The 26196-nt window shown below is 39.1% G+C and overlaps 1 protein-coding gene across 16 annotated transcripts in view; it reads right to left on the bottom strand.

Annotated features, from left to right (window-relative positions):
* The window catches only part of LOC105233514 (band 7 protein AGAP004871), a 104848-nt gene that overhangs the window by 76197 nt on the left and 2455 nt on the right, over positions 1–26196 (bottom strand). For 3 of the 16 annotated variants that reach the window (XM_049456889.1, XM_049456894.1, XM_049456890.1), the window contains one exon: positions 10211–10310. In XM_049456889.1, the coding sequence (XP_049312846.1) occupies positions 10211–10298 (88 nt within the window). In that variant the 5' untranslated portion in view covers positions 10299–10310. Of the gene's footprint in view, positions 1–5498; positions 5517–6564; positions 6577–10210; positions 10311–12567; positions 12714–22315; positions 23298–26196 lie in introns of those variants that run through there. The other 13 variants (XM_049456891.1, XM_049456892.1, XM_029553505.2 and 10 more) reach the window with 11 other exon arrangements.

Below are 26196 nucleotides of genomic sequence, written 5' to 3'. Positions count from 1 at the left end.
AGAAGTCATACGTCAAAGGCATTTGTTCGTTTCTGTGATTTTGGAAATTCACTGGGGTTGACAAAAATAAAAGCTCGAATGCAACGCTCAAAATCAGCACTACTTCTAAACTAGTTGAACTTTTCGAAGAAGTTACCATTTGCTAGATGTTACCCTAAATTTGCATCTGTAAGTCTGTATATTTCCCCTAAACTGGGTAGTGCGATGGGTTTGGGGCCAGCCACGTAAAAAACGCCCCCAGCGAACAATAAATAACAGCTCCGGATGAGAGACCCTCCTTTTGATGACGACCATGGCAAACGCATTAAGGATTGATTTGAGGACTGGCACCTGGAATGTCCGATCCCTTCATTGGGAAGGTGCCGCTGCCCATCAGGGGGATGTCCTCGTTGGAGGGAAGGCTGACAACACCGCCCTCCAAGAAATGCGATGGACGGGACAAGGACTGAGGCGAGTAGGTCCTTGTGGCATTTATTACAGTGGCCATATGACTATCGCCTATTACTATTTTTCACCACGGTGGATGAAGGTTTAGCCACAATCCTCATCAAAGCGAAGTTATTCAACATATCGCTGATTTGAGCTCACGCCCCGACAGAAGATAAGGATGATATGACCAAAGATGCCTTTTATGAGCGCTTGGAGCGCACCGATGAGAGCTGCCTCCGTCACGATATCAAAATCGTGCTTGGCGACTCTAACGTCAGGGTGGGTAAGGATTGTATCTTTGGCACAGCAGTGGGTAAATTCAGCCTCCACGAGGAAATATTCCCAAATGGGTTAAGGCTGATCGACTTCGCCGGGACCCGTAATATGTTTATCTGTGGTACCAGATTCCAGCATAGAAAAATTCACTAGGCTACTTAGCTGTTTCCGGATCGATCATGTTGTGATAAACGGAAGACAGGGGTTATTCTACGTTGGATTTCAGGGATGTTATTGTTGTTCGGCTTAATGCTGATTCCAAGCCAAACGAAAGTACCCACGACTGTCAACAATGACGTGGAGGCCAAGTCGTGAGTGTGAGGACTCTTTGCTTGATGACAGGTCCTGTCAGACAAGAGATATTTGTCTTATCCTCTTTCACTACCAGACCAATTTGCTTCGCTTCTTTTCCAACCTAGAGAAAGCCGAACTAACGGCGCGTTTGTTATGGCAAATGGTATCGATGTCATCGCCGTATGCCAGAGAGAGCAGACAGAGCTGTTCAGTTTCGAATGAAATTTCTTAATAGAATCATAAAGACTCACAAAAGCCTAAAGGTCGAAATTGACTCGGACTGGTACATTCAAATTGCGCGGGTAAACCGAATCGACATGTATTTTTCCCCCAACCTTTTTTCGTGTTCGTGGGCAGTTCGATACCTATGTATATGTCAATTGTTGTATGTTTTTCCAACTGTTTGTTTACAACACGAACATTTTGGTTGACGAAGCGGATTTTTCGGTTTCGAAAACAACAACAGGGAGCCGATTCTAGTGAATTCGGTAGCTAATTGATGACTCTCGTTTTGTGACAGCACATTATAGTATTTAGTTGAGGCTCTACTAACGGCACGCTCCATACAAAACATTAACCAAAATGATTAAGATGATCTATAAGAGTTGGTGAAATGAATATAGGAAATTGTATCGACTTGGTTTTCGCGTGCAGTTTATATGGACCAGCCCGGATCAAATTTGAACTTGAGGTAAAGATTATCAAAAATCAAGTGCATGCTGCGTGGCTCCCAAGGAGAAGGAAAATTTCAATAATTTTTCTTTGTAAAAAAATGTAATTATAAATGACAATCAATTTTACTTCCTCCTTGCCCCCACTCAATAGTCCGGCGTATCGTTTTATAACTAGCTTTCATCTCCCGCCGCCCTTTAAACAAACCTTTCCCCTTGCATTTTTGTTAGGCAGCTCATAAAATTAACTGCTGACCGTTATGAAATTTTCACCCGCTCATAACTAACTTTTTGTGTACTTTAAAATTTATGTGAGAAAAATGGCAAATATACAAGCAATTAACCCATTGCCTTCGGCCAAAGCATGCTTTATGCCAAAATTACAAGCACACTCTCACTAATCAAACCCATTTGCAAGTCACAAGCATTGCAGCGTACTGCCTCAATGTGGGTGTGCACGTGTGTGCGGCGCATGCTTTGTGTTTTTCGGTTTACGTGCTGGAAATGCTTTGCATACGTGAAGCGTCTGCCGACAAGTATGAGTACAAGCTCCCTGAGATACTTTTGCTTGAATGCAAATACTTCTCCACGAGCTGCTGCATACATACATATGTAAGTGCGAGTGTTTAGGTATTTGTGTTTGCTCTTCAGCGAACGTTACCATGCAGAAAGCATAGCGGTTACTGGTGTATGGCTTGTGCTGTGAAGCTCTTTATATTTGTTATACAAACTAGTTCTCTAAAACCGCTTCAAGCAACAGTAGCCGGAAGTAGTTTAAATAAATAAGCACCTATATTTTCATAAAAAAAATTTAGTTTTGCGAGTATTTGTGATTTTCGTTGAGTAGAAACCTGAAACTCGAATTCATTACTACTATGTAACCAGTTGAGTTTTAAGCAAACAAATTTTTCTGCTGGGTCTATTGCGCAGCTTGGAATTGCTGGGGGTCTTCTCCTCATTGTTGATTCCGTTACAAACACAAGCACCAAAAACACTTGTTGTGTGCATACATTAGCACACATGCACTTGCATGCTCGTACACATGTACTACATGGTTCTATGTACTCCAATAAGTGGTGCTTGTAAGTTTTGCAAATTTGGTAATATGAACTTCGCAACGGTTTATTAATACGAAAGCAATTTCTATTTAATCCATGGAAGGTGTTGAATTTTTAATACTTTTTAGTCGAAAGCAGGAAAGTTTTTTTAGGTTATAGTTATAATTTCAGAAACACAGTTGTATTATTAAAAGGCGGATAGGCTAAGACAAGTTTCCGATATTCACGGCATCCATATCCTTCAGTGAGCATCATATTAAATGTATCATATGTGTTTAGGAAGTATGCGAGTTTAAGCGTTTTAAAGTATTCAAAATATTTAATAATAATAATTTAATAATAATTTTAAATATTTTTCATTTTCAGGTACGTTAGTACGGCTATCTTAGGATACAAGGTTTTTGAAAAAATGCTTACCATTTCTATTTTTATTAGTTAAATTACTCCAACTTGTAATAAAATATAAACAGTTGAACTGAGACCTTGTCACTTTTCTGGTAACTTTTTGGTGTTAGGAAAAAGGCAATTCTCAACTGTCCGAAGTTCAAAAACTAATAACTTCTGCATATTAAAATAGTCACATTTTTCTACAGCTTTTTGCCCTCGTACATAATCTTAATTTTATGAACATTTTATTTGTATTAACCACATTGTGCATTGGCTTTTGTGTATTGTCATCCACAACAGAAATATTCATTGGCCCAAACACCTATGCGTATGAGTGATATTTAATCTCCAAAGAAATATGGCATTTATATTCTTGAAATACATATCTCTCTATCATAAGAAACAACAAAAACTGGAAAACAAAAGTGTATAATATTTTCTAAAAATTCGACAAACATGTGAAAAATCCAGCTTTATTTTGGAGTAGACGCCATTTTATTAACTTTTTTTCGTTTTGCGGTTTCTTAAGATAGCGAAGTTCCTACTAAATACAATAGTCCTGCATTGTTTTGTTTTTCAGATGGCCACTGGAGTAGAAATCATAGAGACGAGAAGGCCGTATTCAAGAACGCATAGTTTTGTTCACCTAACCGTTGTATGTAACACCTAAAACTAATCAAGATATAGGGTTATATATATTGGGATATCTATGAATGATGAAGAAGTGAGTTGAAATCCGGGTGACGATCTGTTCATCCGTCCGACGGTCCGTGCAAGCTGTAACTTGAGTAAAAATGGAGATATGGATATGGATAATATTGATGTGCGCGTTTCTTAGTCACAAAAAAATTACGAGTTCGTAGATGGGCGTAATCCGATCATTGCTATGCCTACAAAACCCCATTATCCGAAAACTGTAAGTGCCATAACTAATCACTAAATTAAGACATAAAACACTAACTGTGAACAGACGATCACAGTGATAACAGGGCTAAAAATTGGACGATGAGAGTAGCACCGCTCACTTTTAGGTGAAATCCCAGATCGATCGATTTCGACAAAATTTGGTACGTGGCATTCCTATGTTACAATATGAAAATATGCGAAATCAGGCTAGAACTACACCTTCTTCAATCGTAGCAGAAATTTAATGTGCATTTGAAACTTTCACATTCCAGTATACAAATCAATAATCAATTAATATATCACTGCCAAAATTGGCACGAATTGTGCTCTTATGACCTTATGACTAAAAATTGCACAAATCGAACCAAAACTGTTCAAACCTTTATGTACTCAATAAATGGGCTCAGTGCTTTAACTTTTTACCCAAAAAAAATATCCGACAATGATTCAAATGAAATTCAGAGAGAATCCTTTCCTGATAGTATTATGCCTGTGCCCTCATACACCTACTATAAAGAGAGAACGTGTTTTCCTTATAACGATGCAATTTTGTGCTTAGAATAAAATCAGGTGAAAACTCGCCCTAGTCCTCATATAACTAACAAACCTTATATTAGCACACCTAAAAGTACCTCCTGCCTTTGATTTTTTCATGTTGCAAGAGTATGAAATTTTCCTCTTCAGATAGAAATAAAAAATTATTAGTAAAAGAAGTTAAATGTCAAAAAATGATCGAAATTCGGGCATATAGACCAGAAAATCCCTTTAATGGACAGTCGATTTTTATGACAAAATATACACTTAAATAAAAGATTGTTATTATTATCAAAACTCTTATTTCTTTGATCATTAGCTGAAAAATATATCTAAAAAGGTCGTGTAATTCGCTTAGTCCAGCCATTTCGATACATTTTCATCAACAACTCTCTCTCAAAACAATGTTTATCTACAAATAAGTTTGAAAGTTTTAGGAGTCGAAACTATTAGTCGAATGCACGTCCAATTTTCGAAAAATATTTGCAAAAATATACTCATTCGATACATGTGCAGAAATATTTTTTTTTGTCTGAAATAACCAGGAATTTATATGTATGACCTTTAGATTTTATAGCTTCAAGCCTTTATACACTTAAAGCTTGATTCACTTCCCAAAACATACGAACTTTTTAGCTTATTCTCTTACAATTTCAACTCTTTCCATTCAATTATAAATAAACACGAAGTATTGCGCACCCAAACATATAATAATCAATAAATATACATTCCCGATAAATCATGATATTTCTTATTAGCTAAGGGACTAATTAATATTCGCACTAATGGAAAACATAAGAATTTAATTCTATTATCCAATTACAGTATATATGTACGTATATACAAAAAATATATAGCTAAAATTTCATTTGTTTTCCTGCTAAAAACGATGGGATACAAAACAAAAACGGGGTTACCACTTTACGAAAAAGTGGGTACTTACAAGGAGATTTATTCAGTACTGCAATAAAGAAAAAAATTAAGCTGAAGCAATCATTGCACTCCATAAAGCTAAATTCAACTCATACAAATCAGTTAAATAGTTAACACTAGATAGATACATATCGTCACCTAAAATGCAAAACAACGTATCATGAAAAAAGCAAAAATCGCTGTTAGATAAAATAACCATTTTATAACCATTTTGTAACCAAAACAGAAATTTCGTTTCAATCTGAGTGTATGATAACCAATATATATTCATTTATAACCATTTTATAACCGAAAATCAAATTTTGTTTTAATATAATATGAGTGTATGATAACCAATATATAATCATTTTATAACCTAAATTCAAAACCAATATGTAACCGTTTTATAACCAAAACTCAATTTTATTTCAATGTCAGAGTATGATAACCAATACACAACCGTTTTATAACCAAAACTGAAATTTTGTTTCAACATGATAACCAATATATATCCTATTTATAACCAAAACTGAAATTTTGTTTCAATATGATAACCAATATATAACCATTTTATAACCAATACATAACCATTTTATAACCAAAACTCAAATTTTATTTCAATATGAGTGTTTTCTATTTATTGGTTTACCTTCGCGATGATATTAGATTATTTTGCATTTTAGATGACGATATATGTACTACATACCATACATATAGGCTAAAAACAGTCAGGGGATTCACAAGGCAATGGTAAGGAACTACAATATATTAATTAAAAGCATATTTGGTTATGAATTTTAACACTGATAATTAAGGAGTATTTAAAATTTTTAAGATGACTATTAGACAGCAAAATATTGAGAATTTAAGGACTTGAAAATAAGTATGTATTTGTAAATATATTCACGAAAAATAATTAGTATATAATAATGTATATTTTGATATATTATATATGTATGTAACAGCAGGCTTTTCTAAATAAATAAATAATTTAAAAATAATAGCAATAAAGTATTGTCTATGTATTATATGGGTGCTTCATTTATGGTTTTTCTTTTACTCTCGTGCAAATTCATTAATCCAATTGAAGCACTCACCCACACGCCGTACTAAAATGGATAATTCCAACGCATGCACAACAACATTAACGCATCATTCATCAATCGTCGTATAATTTGCGTCATCATTGATTTCGTTGATGTTTAGAGCAATGATGAATGTTTAAAAATTGCACATAAATATGCACGATTTTTCAATGTAGGCATTTTTTGCGATGCGAATATTTGTCATAATTATTCCAATTTGCGGTTTTTGTGCATTCGCCAACGCCATTCGCACGCGTCGTTCCGCCATTAAAGGAAAAGTGGTGTAAAAATAAAAAATGGAAAGTACAAAAGGAGCATTTCAATTAATTTCGCACAGCCTCATGCACCAGATGTGCTGCATAAAAGGCAGCTACAACAACAACAACTATATACACACACATAAAAAAACGAGATTCACATGCTCAATGGGCATACAACTACACTTGTGAATACGTGCTGTGCATGTAGTCACTTACTAACACATAGGCACACATGCAAATAGATGAGGGGGAACAAACAAACAAACCAACAACAAATAACAAACAGCATTATGGCGTTACAAATCGACAAAAGTGAAATAAATGGGAATAAAAAGACAAAACCACACTATCAGCTAAAGAAATGCACAGGCACACACACACACACTCGTATATGTGCAAATATGTATATGTAGGTGTGTATAGAAGTAGACTCATGTGTGCCTGCGCGCGTCAATGCACACACTATTTCACTATTTCCAGCAGTAGCAGCGCCGTTATATGCATGAGCACGCAAAGCGCCAACAATACAGCCGCCTCCGCTGCCACCTTCGGCGCCGCCATCGTCAACGCCAACATCACTTTTACCGTTATCTACGTTTCACTCTGCGCTTAGCCACCTTGGCGGATGCCGCCTTCAAGTCATGTGCGTATGCTCGACTGCTGTGCGCAAATAAGCGCTTTAGGGTGAACCAGACGGTGCTAGGAAGTAGAATTGTTGTTTCATCGTCTATGATTTATCACCAATCGGATAATAGACTCGGAAGTAGACAACGTTGTGTAAAGTCTCTGTCTTCAAGACTTAGATATAACAGTTTTGTCCGGAAAGTAATAGGACTGAGTGGATTTAAAAAAATCTATGGAACCAATCGTTACAATTCTTTAAAAACTTTGAAAATAGGCTCTTTCTGCGTCGATGCAGCGCTGCCATCGCGATTTCCAAACATAGAAGGCGTCACAGAAGGCATACTCCAGCATAGCCTTGAGAGTCGAAAAGAAAAACGATTTTGAGCAGGGGCGTTGTCGTGGTGTAACTTTCAATCGGCTACGATGTCTTGTCGGATGCGATTGACCCTTCGTTTGAGTCTCTTGAGGACTTCCACGAAAACCTTGGCGTTTACGGTTTGTACAGAAGAAACCAATTTATGGTAGACGATGACAATGATGTCAAAAAAGACAATGAGCATCGCTCCACTTTGGATTTGCTCCTTCATCAGCGACTTCTTCCCGGCCCTCCAAAAAGGCTTGGTGCCACCTAAACATACCCCTTCTTGCTAGAGCAATGGATACGCCTGCTTGATCATATCAAACGTCTCTATCGCAGATTTGCCGAGCTTCACACAGAATTTAATCGCGAACCTCTTCTCTAAAGAACGCTGCATTTTCGGTTTGCACCACTCACTGAATCACGTCGCGCTAAAATGTTTGTCCTGACTCTCCAGGTGCTCGGAGCCAACTGACCGGCCGCTCGTTGGTAGCTAGAAAAGCCCTCTACCGAGTACAGACGGCGCGCGCCCACTCCGAGGTACAGTCGCGGCGGAAGAAAATCAGTCCTATTACTTTCCGGACAAACCCTGTATCTGCAGTCTAAACTTATAGTATGTACTTTTTCTATTTTTTAGCACATATGTACATATTTTGCATAATTTCCTAAGCGAGCACACCCTAATGCACGTACCTACAATTGATATTTTTTATATATTTACAAACAGTTAGTGGCTATAAACCGCGAAGAAGCATGCCGCGCATTTCAAGGATGTGCTAACGAAGAGCATAAAAAACTGGTACAAACAATCGAGTGGAATACAACCGCAGCCACAGGCTTAGCCACAGAAACAAGACCATGGAGAAATATTTCAATTAATTTTTTGCGAATGTACAGCCATAGGTCCGCATACTATGGAGAGCCTTGAAAGTGCGCACGCACACATTCATATATGTATGTGTATCATGTATGGAAAAGTGACCAGTATGTAGCTAAAAATGAGAATGAAGCTTAGGTTCTCAAGTGTATACCTTTGCTCTCGACCCTGTGCGTTAACATGATTGATTTCGGCTCCGACTTTTTGACATCCATGAATCTTGTAAAAATTAGCTTTCCGCGAGATGCGACCTTCAACTCATTTAAACCCTTAGATCACCGGTATAGAAGGCTTTGGTTGTCTAATAAGAACTGGTAAGATTTTTGCAAACGGCCTAGCCTTGAGCTTTGGGCAAACGATAAACTATATAACTTTGTTATCCGTTCCCACAACCGTCCGTAACTGGAACGGACCAGGATGTTTATCCGGCCAAGGACTGAAAACTCAGATTTCTGCTGCTACAACAACAACAACATAACTTTATTATATCAACTAAGTGAGCTCTGGCTTCATAAATTTGTGTTTTGAGACTGGGACCCTCTCTATAATAACCTAATTCACCTCAAACCCTTGAGGTTATGCCGGAATTCCATTTACCTTTTTTGCCTTCTAACTCCGACTGCATCGGTCAAGTAAAAAGTACAAATTTGGTTTCGGATATGTCGAGGTAGAGTGACTTTATTCAGTCTTCGGTAAGCAAGAATCGAACTTTTCGCAATTTTTCGACTTGTCGCTATCTTTTCGACAGTCAACTGTAGTTGCAAGTAATAGACACTAATTACATACAAACAGTAGATACAAACATCTGATTGTGAGACTCAAGTGTCACCGCTGAAACAGTAACCAAAAACATGTCGACGGATATAAAACTGTGTCAACTTTTCAGCGCTGCCATGTTTTGGCGGATGTAGAAAGGATGGGCTGGGACAATACGACACACAACAAGCTGGTGGCAGGTGGCAGGTGGCAAGCGACGTGTATGACGGCAAACGAGCCGATCGGCTAAGCTAACTCGATAGAAAGCGACAGAAGGTGTAAGGCGTGCTAGACGGTAACGCGAGCTCTGTTGAAATGAGTGGCACTGTAGAGCTCGGTGGACGGACGCAACAAACAAGGCGCATGAAGAGCTTTCAATGTGATAAAGTGATGTCGGCGCTGGTGACGATGATGACGAGACAAGATGCCAGTGAAAATTGTTCAAAGCAGATGGAAGCGCGCGTGTAAATGAATAGTTAGTTTGGAGCTCAACAGTCGCCAGAGCTGATGGATGACGCTTGGCGCTGGGTCGGGCACTGTACGTTGTGCACTGAGCAGCTGCGCTGACAGATGGACTACTGCAATAAACAAACACACATACATAGATGGAATAACGGTAGGAGGGAACGGAAGACGGGTTGGTACAAAGCTTATTTACTACACTTGCAACATGCTTACTACATGCCTACAAACATACATATGTATGTGCTTAGAGTGATGAGTAGCGGGTGATAGGTGAGGGTGAGACTGTGACAGCATGCTCGACTTGAATGACACACTTACTTTTCATTATACGATTCCGGTATTCGTCGTCGCGTTGCATGGTTACACTGCCGCCACCGTTTGAAACCATAGAGCTAACTTGTTCCATAGGTACTATATCCTGTGGAAGAGACAAGAGCAAATAACAACAAAATCAATTAAAGTCATGGCAGCACATTAATCAACAGAATTTTCGTTAACAAGTCGAGTATCATGGAATTTTAATTGATTGGAAATCAATTTGACGACTTCAACGACTTGGGTTCTTAAGTACATATACATACATATTTAAACCTTTTTTTACAGCCGTTATATAGTAGTTTTGTGTCGCAAGTTAAGTATATTTAATTAAATGCAATTTGTTGGACTTTTTGCCTCTACAAACATTTTGATGAGCCGAAGGTGACTGACCTCGGCGTGCTCTTTCTTTGAACTACTTAGACTATGTAGGTAATGATTGGAAGTACTCAGCAGATAATTTCACAATCGGCCAAAAGCTAAACATTTTATAATAAAGGATTTGTCCGGAAAGTAATAGACCTGATTTTCTTCCGCCGCGACTGTACTTCGGAGCGTGCGCGCGCCGACTGGATTCGGTAGATGACGTTCCTAGGAAACGAACGAGCGGCTAGTCAGTTGTCTCCGACCGAGTCAGGACAGGCATTTTCGCGCGACGTGTTTCTGTGAGTGGTGCAAGCCGAAAATGCAGCGTTCGTTAGAGCAGAGGTACGAGATTAAATTCTATGTAAAACTCAGTAAATCTGTTACAAAGACGTTTGATATGATCAAGCAGGCTTACCCAAATGTTGCTTTAGCAAAAAGTGGTATGTTTCAGTGCCGCCTGGCCTTTTTGCAGTGCCGCGAAGAGGTCGCTGATGAAGACCGGAAGAATGAGCAAATCCAAGGTGAAAACGATTTTTTGACACCAGAAGCATCGTCCACCATAAATTTGTTCCTCCTGTACAAACCATAAAACTCAAGATTTACGTGGAAGTCCTCAAGAGACTCAAACGAGGGGTCAATCGAGTCCAACAAGACATCGCAGCCAATTGAAAGTTGCACCACGACCGCGCTCCGGCTCACACCGCCTTTCTTGTGAAGAGCTACCTAACCAAGGACGGCATCCCAACATTTCCAAAGCCGCCTTACAGCCCAGATGTGGCCTCCGGGCTTTTTTTGCCTGAAAAGGCCAATGAAAGGGCAGCATTTTAAGACGACAGAGGGCATCCAAGCAGCATGCACATCGGCTCTTAAGGCTATTCCGCAGAGTGCCTTCCGTGACAATGCTTGAATATCGCACTGGAAATGCTGCATCGACGTAGAATTGTAACGACGTGCTCAGTAAATTTTTTTAATCGACTCAGTGCTATTACTTTCCGGACAAACCCGATATTATACTTAGTTGGTTGGATGGGAAACTGATGTTACTTATTGTCACGGGAAGTCCAGTACACGATTGCCGATTGAAAAATTGAATATTAAAACTATCAACTTACAATTTTAGCAATGCCCACCAAAACACATATTCTATGACTAATGTCTACTCTCCTTATAATTTCATTTTGTGCACAGGCCGGAAATCAAGTTCCGAGTCCTAACTCAGATCAAAGCTATTCTAAAGAACAGTTCTTTAATTTATGATAGAAAAAAATATTAGTTTTGTAAGAGAAGTGCAAGAAGCTTCCTTCAAATAAAAGTCTTTCTAGGCAACCTAATGGTGATCCAACAAATTTTTTTCTCTTATTAAAAACTTTTCCAAGAAGTTATTCCGCACAGACATTAAACAAATTTCATGCACGCTTTTCATTAAAAAACAATATAATTTCCAGCCAGCCAGTGGCCTCATGCTGCCTTTCGATAAAGAAATGTTAACCGAAAAGTGACTTCTCCCCGGAGACTTACAGCTTCATTAATCATCGCACAAACGCAGCATGCTATCAGGCACAGAAGAGCTTAAACCACGAACTGGAAAATGTGTCATGGCTTCAAGCAAAACGTTGATGTGATAAGCTCAACTGATTGCCTAAAAAAGCTCCCAAACGGCATGAGATTTCGGAAAACACTTTTTGTCATTATTTCCTTTTGCGCACTCAGCTGGTCAATATTTTCTGCTTTTTGTGTGTTTAGGTGAGCCTGCGGTCTCTTGCTTGCCACAAGCTCAAGGTCACAATTAAAAGTTAAATAAAGAGAGTTAATAAAAAGCATTTGAAACGCAGACAGCACACCCTCGACGACAGTTTCTATATAAATATGCAAAATTACACAAGTTTTGTTTACACACAAACACTACAAAAGCGAATCGCCAGCAACTGTCCCTGAAAAGCCTTTATCGCGGCGACCCACAATGTACTTTAATTATTTAATAATGCCTAACTCACTTTCTTATAAACACTCATCGTTGACATTTCCTCAAGCTCGAGCACATAGACATTGCGTCTCTTCGGCATTTTCCACTATGCCGTCGTGTAAGCGGCAGGCGACTGCTCTCCCGTGCCGACTGAAGCTTTCCACGCGCACAAAATCTTGCAATTTGATAATAATCAAACGTGTCAATTAATTAACTGTACATTCATGCGAGCACACAATTTCTATGGAATTCGTTCGGCATTAAGACGCCAACGGCGCAAATTCACTAAACCGAGTGATTATTATTAGCTCGTGAGTGTCAAAGGGCTGGTGTGCGAGTGCAAATATGGAGCGGTTGTTGTTATTTCCTATTTCCGTCACTCACTGCGCAAACAATGATTATATTAGTGCCTTGTGTCCTTCTGCGACTAAAGCTGGTGAGTCTGTTAACCCAGCCATGAATTTGTTTGAAACAATTTGAGGGAGATAATCACTCTTTGGTGAGACTACTGCACGTACTCTTTCTAATAATAATACTCTCTCTATAAAAATACTCTTTTTTAATGGCGTAGAGACGCTTACACGATTATAGCCGAGTTTAAAACATCCTCCTGTTTCGCAGTTCGTGCCAATAGGATATTCCATGTGTAGTCAGGTTCTTCTCCAAAAACCTGTTTTCTTTTTTCCAACGGAGATTGTTCGAATACTACGTCGAATACTTTCAGAGCTTGAGTGCTTTCGTTCCGTTTTGTACAACGTGACCATAGCCAGCGTAGCCGCTGTCTTTAATTCGCTGATCTACTATATGTCAATGTCGTCGTAGATCTCATGCAAACTCATCTTTCTATCGACAGCAGTATTCGTCGTGCCAATGCCCTAAAAGTAGCGGCCACACATCTTCAGCAAAACCTTTCTCTCGAAAACTCGTAGCATCGACCAATAACACCTGTTGTTATCATAGATGCCTCTGCACATACAGAATAACGGGGATTGATGAGTGATTTGAAGGAATTTGGTTTTTGTCGTCAGGAGATGACCTTATTTCTCAATTCCTTACTCAGCTTGAAGTAAAGGGTGATTTTTTAAGAGCTTGATAACTGTTTTTTAAAAAAAAAAACGCATAAAATTTGCAAAATCGCATCATACGGTTCTTTATTTGAAACGTTAGATTGGTTCATGACATTTACTTTTTGAAGATAATTTCATTTAATGTTGACCGCCCCCCCGCTGCGTCTTAGGTGGTCCATTCGGAAAAGTCCAATTTTGGGCAACTTTTTCGAGCATTTCGGCCGGAATAGGACCCGAATTTCTTCGGAAATGTTGTCTTCCAAAGCTGGAATAGTTGCTGGCTTATTTCTGTAGACTTTAGACTTGACGTAGCCCCACAAAAAATAGTCTAAAGGCGTTAAATCGCATGATCTTGGTGGCCAACTTACGGGTCCATTGTTCTTGAGATGAATTGTTGTCGGAAGTTTTCCCTCAAAATGGCCATAGAATCGCGAGCTGGTGTCATGTAGTAGCGCCATCTTGTTGAAACCACATGTCAACCAAGTTCAGTTCTTCCATTTTTGGCAACAAAAAGTTTTGTAGCATCGAACGATAGCGATTCGCCATTCACCGTAACGTTGCGTCCAACAGCATCTTTGAAAAAATACGGTCCAATGATTCCACCAGCGTACAAACCACACCAAACAGTGCATTTTTCGGGATGCATGGGCAGTTCTTGAACGGCTTCTGGTTGCTCCTTTCACCCCAAATGCGGCAATTTTGCTTATTTACGTAGCCATTCAACCAGAAATGAGCCTCATCGCGACCACACAAAATTTGTCGATAAAACACATTTCGAACCGAACACTGATTTTGGTAATAAAATTCAATGATTTTGCAAGCGTTGCTTGCCGTTAGTAAGTCTATTCATGATGAAATGTCAAAGCATACTGAGCATCTTTCTCTTGACACCATGTCTGAAATCCCACGTGATCTGTCAAATACCCATGCATGAAAATCCTAACCTCAAAAAAATCACCCGTTAGAAAACCGGTGGCAAAAGTTCTTCTGTGTTCGGATTTCGAGACTGACATGTTGTTAGTTGTTAATGCTGGTTCCAAGATAGACGAAGTGATCGACGACTTCGAAGTTATATTCAACAGTGACGTGGAAGCCTAGACTGTTTTGTTTGATGACAGGAATCGCCCTTCCCGATCCTAACGGAGCTTTAGTATTGCTCAACATCAGCTTAGTTTTTGCGGGAATACCAAGTTCAGAAATCGTGGTGTCCAAAAGCAGCTTTGAAATCGACGAAAAGGTGATGTGTTATCGATCCTCTTTTCACTGGTCTTTTCCAAGATTTGGGCATGGTAAATATCTGGTCAGCTGTTGATTTTCAAGCCTAAAAGCTACACTGATAAGGTCCAATCAGTTGTTGACGATGGACATTAATCTTTCACATACTGCGCATGATGGGAAACCTTATATGCGATGTTGAGGAGGCTAATCCCATGGTAAGTAGGTAAAAGATTGTGGGGTCTTTCTTTTTGTGAATTTGGCTTAAATTCGAATCGTCGGGCGCCTTTCCTCCGACTATATTCTACAAAAGCAGCTGAGGCATGCTTTTACCATTCTGCCATCACCGCCGTATTTGAATAGATCGGCCGGCAATCCATTAGTTAAGTTGTTTAAAAGGACTTCTTAGATATTCAGTTATAACCTTTTGTCATCATCAAGTAGCTTGTGCTCAGCACGTGCTTCAGAAGATATTATACTGCAATCATCACGTCAGAGACTTAAGGTATTTCTACTCAAATAGTTACAATAATTTAAATTTTCCTTATCAAACGTGCTTGGAGTTCCAAGATCTATAAATCATAAAACCTTTGGAACACTCCTTTGTATTTAATTCTTAACAAAAGAAAATTTATTTTCAGCAATCAACCTCCAGTTTTACTTCTCATAACATCTTATAATGCTCCATAGCAAAAGCTGGGTCCCATGACACACCAATTTTGCACCAGTTTAAAACCAGTCTCTGATCAACTCAAAAATCACTTTCACCATATTTTTCATGTGAAGGCAATTGTCATGCTATTTTGTGGTCGATTGTCTTTGGCGTTTAACCGGTTTGGCATAAGTGCTCAAACATACACAACCATACATACATACATGTATGTCCGTCACTGTGACATTTGCCATTTCATTGTTTAATATTTACTAAACACACACACATACACACACAAGTACAAATATTAGTACTTTAGCTCCGACTGTGACATGTTACTCACTCAACGGGACTCTGTGTGCACATGTGCGCGCCAGAGTTTTGCTAAGCCTCAAGGTCTCCATGGGCAGGGTGCCCAGCATGTCGGATATGTAATTATTGTGATTATGCATTGTAATTTTGATGCCCCCCAAAGATATGTCAAATGGGTAAACAAACCGTTATTTCTATGTAAACACTGACACACATATATACGCTTGGCTGTATCTGTAACTAATTGTTGTAGAAAGCCGATCTAATGAGATTTTCTAAATATGTGCTAAATATAGACTTTTAAACGCTTTTATATGAATTCGGTTTTCAGGGCGGTGTGCAGGAAATTAATGAGAAAATTATGAGAATAGTTAATTATTTGTATAAATCAACAAGAATTGCAGCAGGTGGAAGACAAAAACCAACTAGATGAGATAATATCAAAGTTTGTATAAATAGTCTCCAAACTTACCAAATAATTACTGTTAATTATTGTTTTGTTTAGTTTAGGAATTGAAGTGCTTCAAGGTTTTCAATATTGTGCTCACGTGTCTGTAATGGCCTAAACTTATGTATATTCTAATTTGAATAATGTGAGTCATTCTAAAAGCGGGTTTGGTATAAAATTTCCATATTATACTTTCTCAACATGTTGTTACATTGTATTATTTGTTCACCTTACTGTTATTTGTAAAACTAACTGAGATAGATATAGAATTATATTAACGTATATATTAGAGTGTGCCATTCTGAGGCAACCTTTTTTTTCAACTAAAAAACAGGCTCAAAACTTTCGAAAATGTGTAAAAAAAAAGTCAAGGGGTGTTAAGGTAATGAGGTATAGTCATGCTGCTGCGTAAGTAGTTACCTAATATTTACTCTTGCGCTCTCGCGCTCTAGAAACGAGAGCAATCCTTGTTTAAAATGCGGTAGCCAACCTCCGTGGAGGCTGGAGCCACGGCTAAAAGAAAGGGGAGCTTCAGTTCAACGCAAATTTGGTGTGGTCTTTGTAGTGGGAGAAAGACTCAGTCGTCGAGTCCTGGCATTCACTCATCATCTCATCGGAACAACATTTTTCATTTGTTGAGACTGACCGACTTCCTCGGGGGCTCGAAATATTGTTGAAATTCTATAGTACTAAATTCCAGCGCAAGAAAATTCATCAAGCTACTTGGCTGTCCCCGGATCGAAATGTTCAAAACCAGATCGATCATGTTGTGCTAGATGGACGACATGTATCCGGTGTCCTTGACGTGCGTACACTCAGATGGCCCATCAACAAACAAAGGGAGGCACGACGTCTAGAAGATACATTCATAACTGACAGCAAAGGGGTTTCTACTCGACTTGCACTCCTGCTCTCTCAGAGCACTCATCAGCAACTCGATATAAGGAAACTATGGGACGTTATTTCAAACTGCTTATGAACGGCTGCAAGTGAAACCATTGGTTTTCGCAAAGGTCAAAGGAACAGATAATACGATGAGGACTGTTGTGCTACAGTGGAGAGAACAGCACACCTCGAAATGGGTGGGATAGTACCGTAAAGTTGAAGAGAGAAGCGAGACGCATATGCAGACAAAAAAGAAAGAGGCACGCACGTCACTGTTGACAGTCATAACTTTGAAGTTGTAAATAATTTCGTCTTGGAACCAGCATTAATACAAAGTTCAAACTTAATGACATCAATTGATAAGTCGGCGTTAGGAGTGTTCGAGAGAAAACTTTTGTGAAAGTTTTAAGGTCCTCTGTGCATTGGCAATGGTGACTGCGGTAGTCGATATAACGATGAGCTTTACGAGATACACAGCAAAGGAAGAGCAAGGTCTCCACTCCGTTGGAAAGATCAGCTGGAGAAGGATCTGAAGGACATTAAGTATCTCGAATAAGTAAATGAACGATTTTCGACATTCGGGTATACCATAAAGAATATCGGACAACATTTGAGATACCTTGTTCTGCTATTAATAAGTAGTGATGCCAGGAATGGATAAACTTGGGTAAATGATACCACCCCTAACTCTGGTATATTTAAGATAACAATGTTAAATGAAACAAAACAAAGTGAAAGAATAATATTGGATATGTTATAATCCAAAAATATGTGAAATCGGTTGACAAATTCCCCACTTGCACGAAACTAAAGTTTTCTGCCTTCAACCTAACCTGAATTCGTTCACTTTGAATTCAGTTTTCCAATTAATTTTTCTTATCATAATCGAATTTTAACATATTTCCAGAAAACGGAAAAATAACTCAGCTATTCACTTTCAGCTTTCAGCCAACTTGAGCCGAGCTCTTTAAATATTTATTTATTCCACCACATGTGTTTTCGGCTGCCCAAAGTAAATATCAGCGGTTTCGTTGCAATGACAGTTCGCATCGATTCAGCGACATTTACGGCGCTTTCCTTTATAAACGCCGCCATTATGGGCGTGTAAAAGTTTTTCAACAAATTGAAAGTTTACACTTTAACCACCACAGCCAAAACCGACCAGACACCACAGCCATTGCCGCACACACTGACAAATACGAAAACACAAACAACTGACAAAAGCGAGCCAAAGCTAGGCGACGGAAAAGCAACAGAAGACTGGTGACACTGCCAACAACCACTCCCATGAGACACACACACATACACATGCACATACATGAGGCGAATTTAAATTTAAAATTTATTCGCACATCATGAAGCAAACAAGCCTGCAACGAAATTACGTATGAATTTTTCATTTCCATCGATCATCAAATACTAACCGCAATTTACACGCATACCTGCAAATATTATATTACTGTACGAGTATACTCGTTTGTAAAGGTCACGCACACCGCAAAATCCTTTCGAACTCACAAGGTTCTTATAAAAATAGGCTAAGAACACCTTGTCTTTTGTGCATCAGGCTTTCGGTTTTCTCACCGTTTTTCATTTGGGTTTCTTTGTTTTTGGTGGAACTGAGGACACTTGAGCTTGCTTTTCGTTGCATCTGGCAATACTCTCAGTCATTATCTGGATAATAATGGTGTACTTAAAGTAAATTGGAAATTCGTCCATAATTGGCAAAATGGTAATGAAAGATTGATGAATTGATGAAAGCTTTGATAATTGTGGGTTATGGCACAATCATAACTCCTTTGACCTTATATTGTGCAACGCAAATATCTAAAAGAAGACGAACATAGTTGAAGAGTAAATATTCAGGAATAAATAAATAAAAAAAAAATTATTCTAAATTTCTAATGAGATACAAGTATTAAATAGGTTAGGTTAGATTAGGTTAATCTGGTAGGCCAATGAGCCCCACATAGATCAGTTTTGATCCTTTGCAATACCTGATGGAGTTCAGTTACTATGTTCATGAGCAGTAGTCATCCTTTAGAATGCCCGCGCTTGACTCGAATTTCAACAGAATCGGTGGCCTCACTATCTACGCCTTTTCCAGCGTATAATAACGTGGGGACTCCAGATGCTTACTGCGTAGTCTTGTCAATGCGGGGCAAGTGCACAAGTTATGCTCGAATATTTCCCTGGTGGCTTGCTCTAGTCACTTCTATCGAGTGCCAATAGGACTTCCGATCTACCGTTTTGCACATGACTTTTGGAGTTTCGCGCTCAGGTAGCTCGTTCCATGGAGCTTTTATTTTCTTTACCATGCTTGTGTCAAGATCATTGTATAGACAATGTTTGGGTTTCCTAAAGTTTATCAAGTTTTCGTTAGCTACTCCAGTGATCCGGCAACTTAAAAAGTTGTCTTATGCCAAACTCTGGACAGTATATCCCCGAAACAAGCAAAAAAAACATATGATAATAATCCGGGAACCTCTGTTTTAGTCTAACTGATCCCATAATATATACATACAGAAATCAAAACTCATAAGATAAGGCACTAACAACTCTCACCAGAATCTTTCGATAGCTCCGTTAGTTTTCGGATTGTAGAATGAAAATTGATAATACCCTCGAGAGTGAATTCAGCTCTAAAGGACCGTTATGGTTTAACACCTCAATTTCCAACGCTCATTCAATCAATACTAAATAAACATGTCTTCAAACTAACGAAGGATCCAGCCCACACATAGTATTTGTTTATGAATCAGTTCTAAATCGGTGAATACTACAATTATTGTTGTAATTAATCATCTGCTGTATCAGTGCTTACCACCACCGCCCAACGCACCTCTTCATTACCAAATTCTGGTATTTACACAGAAAACATTTGTCATTTTTGAAGCGCACGATTCACCTAATATAAATACAAATACAGACATGTAATGGTATGTGTGTGTGTTCACAAAGCAACAATAGAAATATTTCGAATTCCAGCCCAATAATTTACCCAATGCCTGTGAGATTCATTAAACCAGCACACCGTGGACAACTACCAACAGTGTCAGTAGGAAGCGGAGCGGCCATCAATTGCATTTCAATTTCATTTGGGTTTTGTAGGTTACATTGGGGTCACCCAGTTGAAATGAACTCGAATCTCTGCTAGCACACCATCTCGGCTCATAGAAATTTTAATTGTCATGCAAACTGAATATTTGGTAGCGGGTTTAGAGGCAAACACAAAAATATATATTATAAACATGTAAATATATATGAGTAAACCGGAAGATGCACAAACACCCGACAGGGAATTGAAAGCAACTCGAAGGTTATTCATGCTGCTTGGCCGCAATTAAGTGATGAGTCAGTTAATTGCTCTCATTTAATACTAAGCTACTAACCCTTTTAAAATTTAAGCGATCCCTTTTGCTTTGGTTTCGATTTTTGGTAACAATGGCAGATATGTTGCCATATTTCTTTTTAGTTTTAGAAGCTGTTTTGATATATTCGACAATATAAAAATCTTCTTTAATGGTGTTGCCATTTATTTGCATTTTTCATTAATTAAATATAAAAATTGTTTGTTTGCCAAATTAAAACAAGAAAGAAAGGGCTAAGTTCATGATTTCATGATCTTCCAATTTACAAGAATCAAAGAAATATGGTACCTTCAGATGTTGGAACAACTTCGTATTAGAAAACATTGCGAAAGAGTTTGCCATTCATTATTTGACGAAATTGTAAATGGAAAACACGCACACTTATTTTAGTTAAGATAACTCCCACAGTTCTAGATTCTTTCTATTAGGTATATAGGTGCTAAGGGAAATATAACCCATTTTTGGCAGACATACAATTATATTGGACAGTCGAAAAAGTCTTTTCGTGTTTTGGCAATGGATGGCGTTGTATTCGTATGTCTCCAGTGAAAGATGCACCTCGCTCTGGTCAACCTATCGTTGAAAAAGTCGATGCAATTATGGAAAAGTTTGACCAGGACCGTTAAATAAGCAGTCATGAAATGGGAGACGAAAAGTGGATCAAATACGACCATAATGTGCGAAAAAGATCATGGTCCAAGCGTGGTGGAACCCAACAAATGGTCGCAACGCCTCGAAAGGTTATGCTGAGTCTTTGTTCTTATTGGAAAGGAATCATCCACTGTGAGCTGCTCCAGCCTGGTCGAACGATTGACTCTACAATTTACTGTCAACAACTGTTGAGATTGAAGCAAGCAATCGAAAACAAACGGCCAGAAGTGATTAACAGAAAGGGCTTCGTCTTCCACCCGAACAAAGCTAAAGTGATCCATATTTGGTTCATTAAAGTTCATTATAAATATAATATAGTATAAAAAAATAAGAAAATACGAACAGACTTTTTCGACTATCCTTATTTAGAAAAGAAAAAAATCGAAATAAAGTTCGCATCGACTAACTTCTAGTGGTTCCGAAAGTGATTTGAATTAGCAGTTATTCCTGGTAGGAATTGGCGGAAAACAACTGGAACTCAATTAAAGTGGGAAACAAACAATGAAATCCTTTCGTTTGCATAAATGTGAATTTACTGCCTGCAAGCTGCACTTGACAGGACACGACCAAAGCCAAGCGCAACGCAAACCAAACGGAGACAGCAGTGACATACATAACAACCAGCACTTGTGAAAGGGACGGACACAAAGGAAGTAGAAAAACATAAATAAATGACAACAAGCATATTGAGGCTGCAGGTTGATAAGATGACGACTGGCTGAAACGGGATGCAAGTGCCTGTGTGAGGGGGCCGTGAGGTCATAATATTTATGCATATGCAGGGAATGCACGGAGTCATGGCTCGGCGGAGCTGAGCGGAAGCTAGAGACTCTTGCTTGTTTAGCATGGGTTGTAGGGGTCTGCGCTAATGTAGGGCAACACGTTACGCTGAGCAAATAAGCACAACAGCTGCTGGCACAATAAATGCGTCGAGCAACACAGAAATTGCTGAGTAGTCAAGACCTCGAGGGCTGGAGGATTTCAGCAAGGCAATATAAAAAGGATAAGCAAGTCATAGAAAAGTAAATAAATAATATAAATAAATTTATGAAGTGTGTATGTGTGCAAAGTAAGGATTTGCTGGTAAAAAGAAGTCACGCGCCACAGCCTGCACTCAACACGAAAAATACTGATATTATTTGTGTATGTAGTTGTGTATGCGTGTGGGTGGCACTCACCTCGTAACGTGTGTCGATTTCAGGCAATTTCTCCAGAAACTCTTCGACCATGATTCATTAAGACGCCCAGAGAAATTCCAACTGCCCCTTCCGAGTAATGCCCACTCGCTTTTTCTGTTTGCTTCTGTTTGCTTGAGATTTTGGTTGACACTTTGGATGTTGAAATTATTATTGTCTCCACACGCTTTGCAACATACACAGTTATCACTTCTATACAGTCACTGAGATCCACTCATATACTCATATACAAAATGTTTGCTGTTGTAACTGTAATTGAGTATCCCTAATCTTGCACACTTTAACACTTGTTGAAGTTGATGAACGGATTAAAAGTGATTACACTGTTTGCAATACTTATTTGCTTGCCACAAACGCCCCGCCTCGCTCGCTGCCTGCTCGCTACGCACTGCGCAATTCGTGTTGTTCGCCTTCTGGAACGAAGCTCTGGCTGCATCCGCCGCTGCTGCTGCACACGCACACCGACGTGCGATGAACTCGACCACGCCAACTAACCAGCTCACCAACTCACCAGCACACTAGCCACCACCACACGCACACAGCGCACCGCGTCTCACCATACGGTCACACCAGCCAACTGCACGGAACGACTTAATCTTACAAGCGGAATTATTTAGACGCAAAGCTGGGTGCTGCTGTGTGGTGTGCGTTGCTTCGCTGCCATGTGCCGTGGACTCCGTGAGTCGCCGCCAAAAATCAGAGTCCCCTCTATACAAAGGCACATACGCTTCACCAAATTATGGACCAGCCAGCAGCTAAATCAAACCGAGCAGAAACAGTTATTAATGCACTAGTGACTGTTTGTGAGTGTGTGTATGTGCGCGACACGCCAGATAGCAAATCACTTGGTTGAGAAGAACACAGAATAGAACAGAACACAACACACCAGCCGAAAACTGAACTGAACTGAAACTGTGGTGTCACTGAAAGCGACCTCTGTCAGTGCACAAGTCGAACTGAGCATTCGACAAGGAGCCAGCTTGTCTATATGATAAAATCGAAAGGACACTCGCACAGCGTGTGGCGTGCGAAAGTTGCAAATGCTACCGTTGAGTATTATCGTTTATATGTATATGTGTGTATGCGTGAGTATGTATACGTGTGTGTGTATGTGAGTATATTATGGCTGTTGGCATCCAATCGCCTACCGACCCTACAGCCGAGTTGCTGTGTTGCTGAGGTGCCGAAGCGCCAAAGCACTCGAGTTGTTTGAGTCGTCGAGTCGAGAGTCGTGAAGTCAGAGATTGTCGCATCGATGGTAGCTGTTGATTATGGCTTGCTGGCTGCTGATGTGCACGAGTGGATGTTGGAGCAGAACTAACGAGTAAACGAGCGTCGAGCGAGCAGTTGGAGCGCCGAGGCGCGCATAATGAGCACATAACTAGTGAGAGTGGCGAGTCAATAGCCGCAATAAAAATCAAACAAATCGCTGGATAGGGGGAGACAAGCAAAGTGTTGACTGCAATTCTGGAAACTTTTCAAGCAAACCCGATGGAGTCACCCTGTGCTGATTTATGAGCCGTGCTTTAACTAAAGGGAAATTATAGAAGACGATGAAAAAAATTGTAATATAAGCAAATAATACTAATACTCGTGATTAGTTCGTTTCGGAGACCTCATAACAAGCTTTCGGAACTCATAGATGGTACAGGGTTTCCCAAAACTAAGGCAAGATCTTCTCAGTTGACAAAGTTAAAGCACTGTTTCAGCCATATGTTTATGAAATTTTCGAATTGTGGCCGCCAAGCTTTCATTATTTTTGAAATTTTATTCAATAATAAAGAAACGTTGTAGCGGCCAATTTGTACTAAGCCTAAACTACCAATTGTCGATTTGTTTTGTTTTAGGGTTGCCAACACTTCATAAGACCTTAACAGGAATATAAAATTACCATTATCCCACTATTCAAGCAAAAAAAGTATGAAGACCGCCACTTAAATATAAAAAAAAAAACTTCAGTCCAAGACTCATCAGATTTTGTCGATATTTATGGCGCGTTCTAAATGAGAGATTTTAATTTTAAATGTTTCATTTTGACACATGAAAGAATAGACAGTTAGTTGGGAAGTAATAAATTGTGATTTCAATTTAAAAAAAGGAGCTAATGCTACACTTAAGGGGTTATACATATAAAGAAGAGTTTTAAAAAAATTGTTTTTTCTTTAATTTTTTAAGGTTCATATATTAAGAAATTTCATATCGTTCCGGAATATATTTTCGAAAATACTCGCAAATTTGGAAAGACGTTTCGGAATGCTTAAAAGTACAAGGCCAAACTTTAAACGAATTTTTCTCAAAATGTCCTAACCGGTGACCAACATAACTCGAAAAGAGCTAGGCCGATTAGTGTCAAATTTTAACACGAGCTTTTAAATATTTTTTGGTAATAAATCGAAAATTTTTTTTCGCCGAGATTTTGGTCAAAAATCGATATTTTTGTTTTTGAAAAAAACCGCCATTTTGTCAAAAAATTTTATTTTGCTTATTCCTTCAATTAATTACTATACTCAACATTACTTTAATGAAATTTGTTTGGTTTAAACTAAAATTACAATTAAAAGATACCATAACATGTGTACAAATTTTTGGATCAATAAATTTAAAAGTTTCCTCAAAACAAATTTTGAAAAATTCGCTTTTTTCGGTCATTTAAAACAAAAACAGTTCAAAGAGCTGTAAATTACGCCAGAGTTTGGCATTTTATGCAAAAAATCTCACCCTATAAACTCGACTACCGTAGTCAAATGCTCTCTGCAAAGTCAGCATAAAGTTGTGTATGTTTATAAACCAAATACAGCCTTTAAAACAAACGCCAACAGCATGTTTACTTCACCTATTTAGACACACTGCTGAATTCAACAGCATAATTTCGCATTTGCGTTAACATAAGCGCCATTAACAGCATTTTTACTCTTAAACATTAGATGTTACTAAAAGTTAACTGCAAAGTGGTAAACTGACCACTTACTTACAGCGTTGGCAATCAGCGGCCAAGTCCGATGAACAGCACTCCAGCAGGTAACTTTAAAAATAACAAAATTTAAGAAACACAAAAACACACAACTCGCTCTTCAACTCTCAGCGACTCTCTAACAGCATCACATCAACTGCTTCAACACTCGCTGTATGGTAACCAATGGCAACAGCGCATAGCACACGAACAGAGTGAATTTCATTGTGTGTACTCCACTGCGTATGTGGAACATTTAGCAGATAGCGCAGGAGCGTGTTTTGCTTTTCACTTTTCTGACGCTCCGCAACTGCAACATCGACAACAACAGCAAGCCCGCAGCACTCAGCGACAGTAACTGTTTAATAACGTTAAGTTGATTGTCAGTCAATGAGTGCATACTCAGCGTTGCCAACGCAATCGTGGATGATGATGCCGTTACTGTTGTTGACGATGCGCCTGCTGCTGTTGCTGTTACTGCTGACGTTCGCCATTTTCGTGCTGCCGCTGCTGCTACGTCATGTGTTCGTGCTTTCTGCACACACACACACTCATACATATGGCGTTGATGCGATTATGAATAGCTGAGATATACATACAAACAACGCATGCCTTTACAGTTTACAAAAACATACACACACGTACATATGTGTACATTTTGCATGAAAGCATCGCATATCCTTGCACCAAAAACCACGAGTGCCTCGCACAATGAAGCGCTGCGCATCACTCTGGCGGATATACTCTGTCAAACATAACCTACATGCAGGTACATACATCATTATGATGAGGTGTACTCGTGCGTAAATGTGTGCATTCACTTAACGGCAGGTGTCCACACACACACACACACATATGTGTGTACGTTTTTAAGCCAGCGAGTGTGAACAATTTTCGTGCTTCGACGCAGGAA

Source organism: Bactrocera dorsalis, chromosome 5 (genome assembly GCF_023373825.1).
Source record: "Bactrocera dorsalis isolate Fly_Bdor chromosome 5, ASM2337382v1, whole genome shotgun sequence".
Lineage (NCBI taxonomy): Eukaryota > Metazoa > Arthropoda > Insecta > Diptera > Tephritidae > Bactrocera > Bactrocera dorsalis.
The sequence above is the reverse complement of the archived record's forward strand: the minus strand, read 5'-3'. Positions and strand labels throughout refer to the sequence as shown.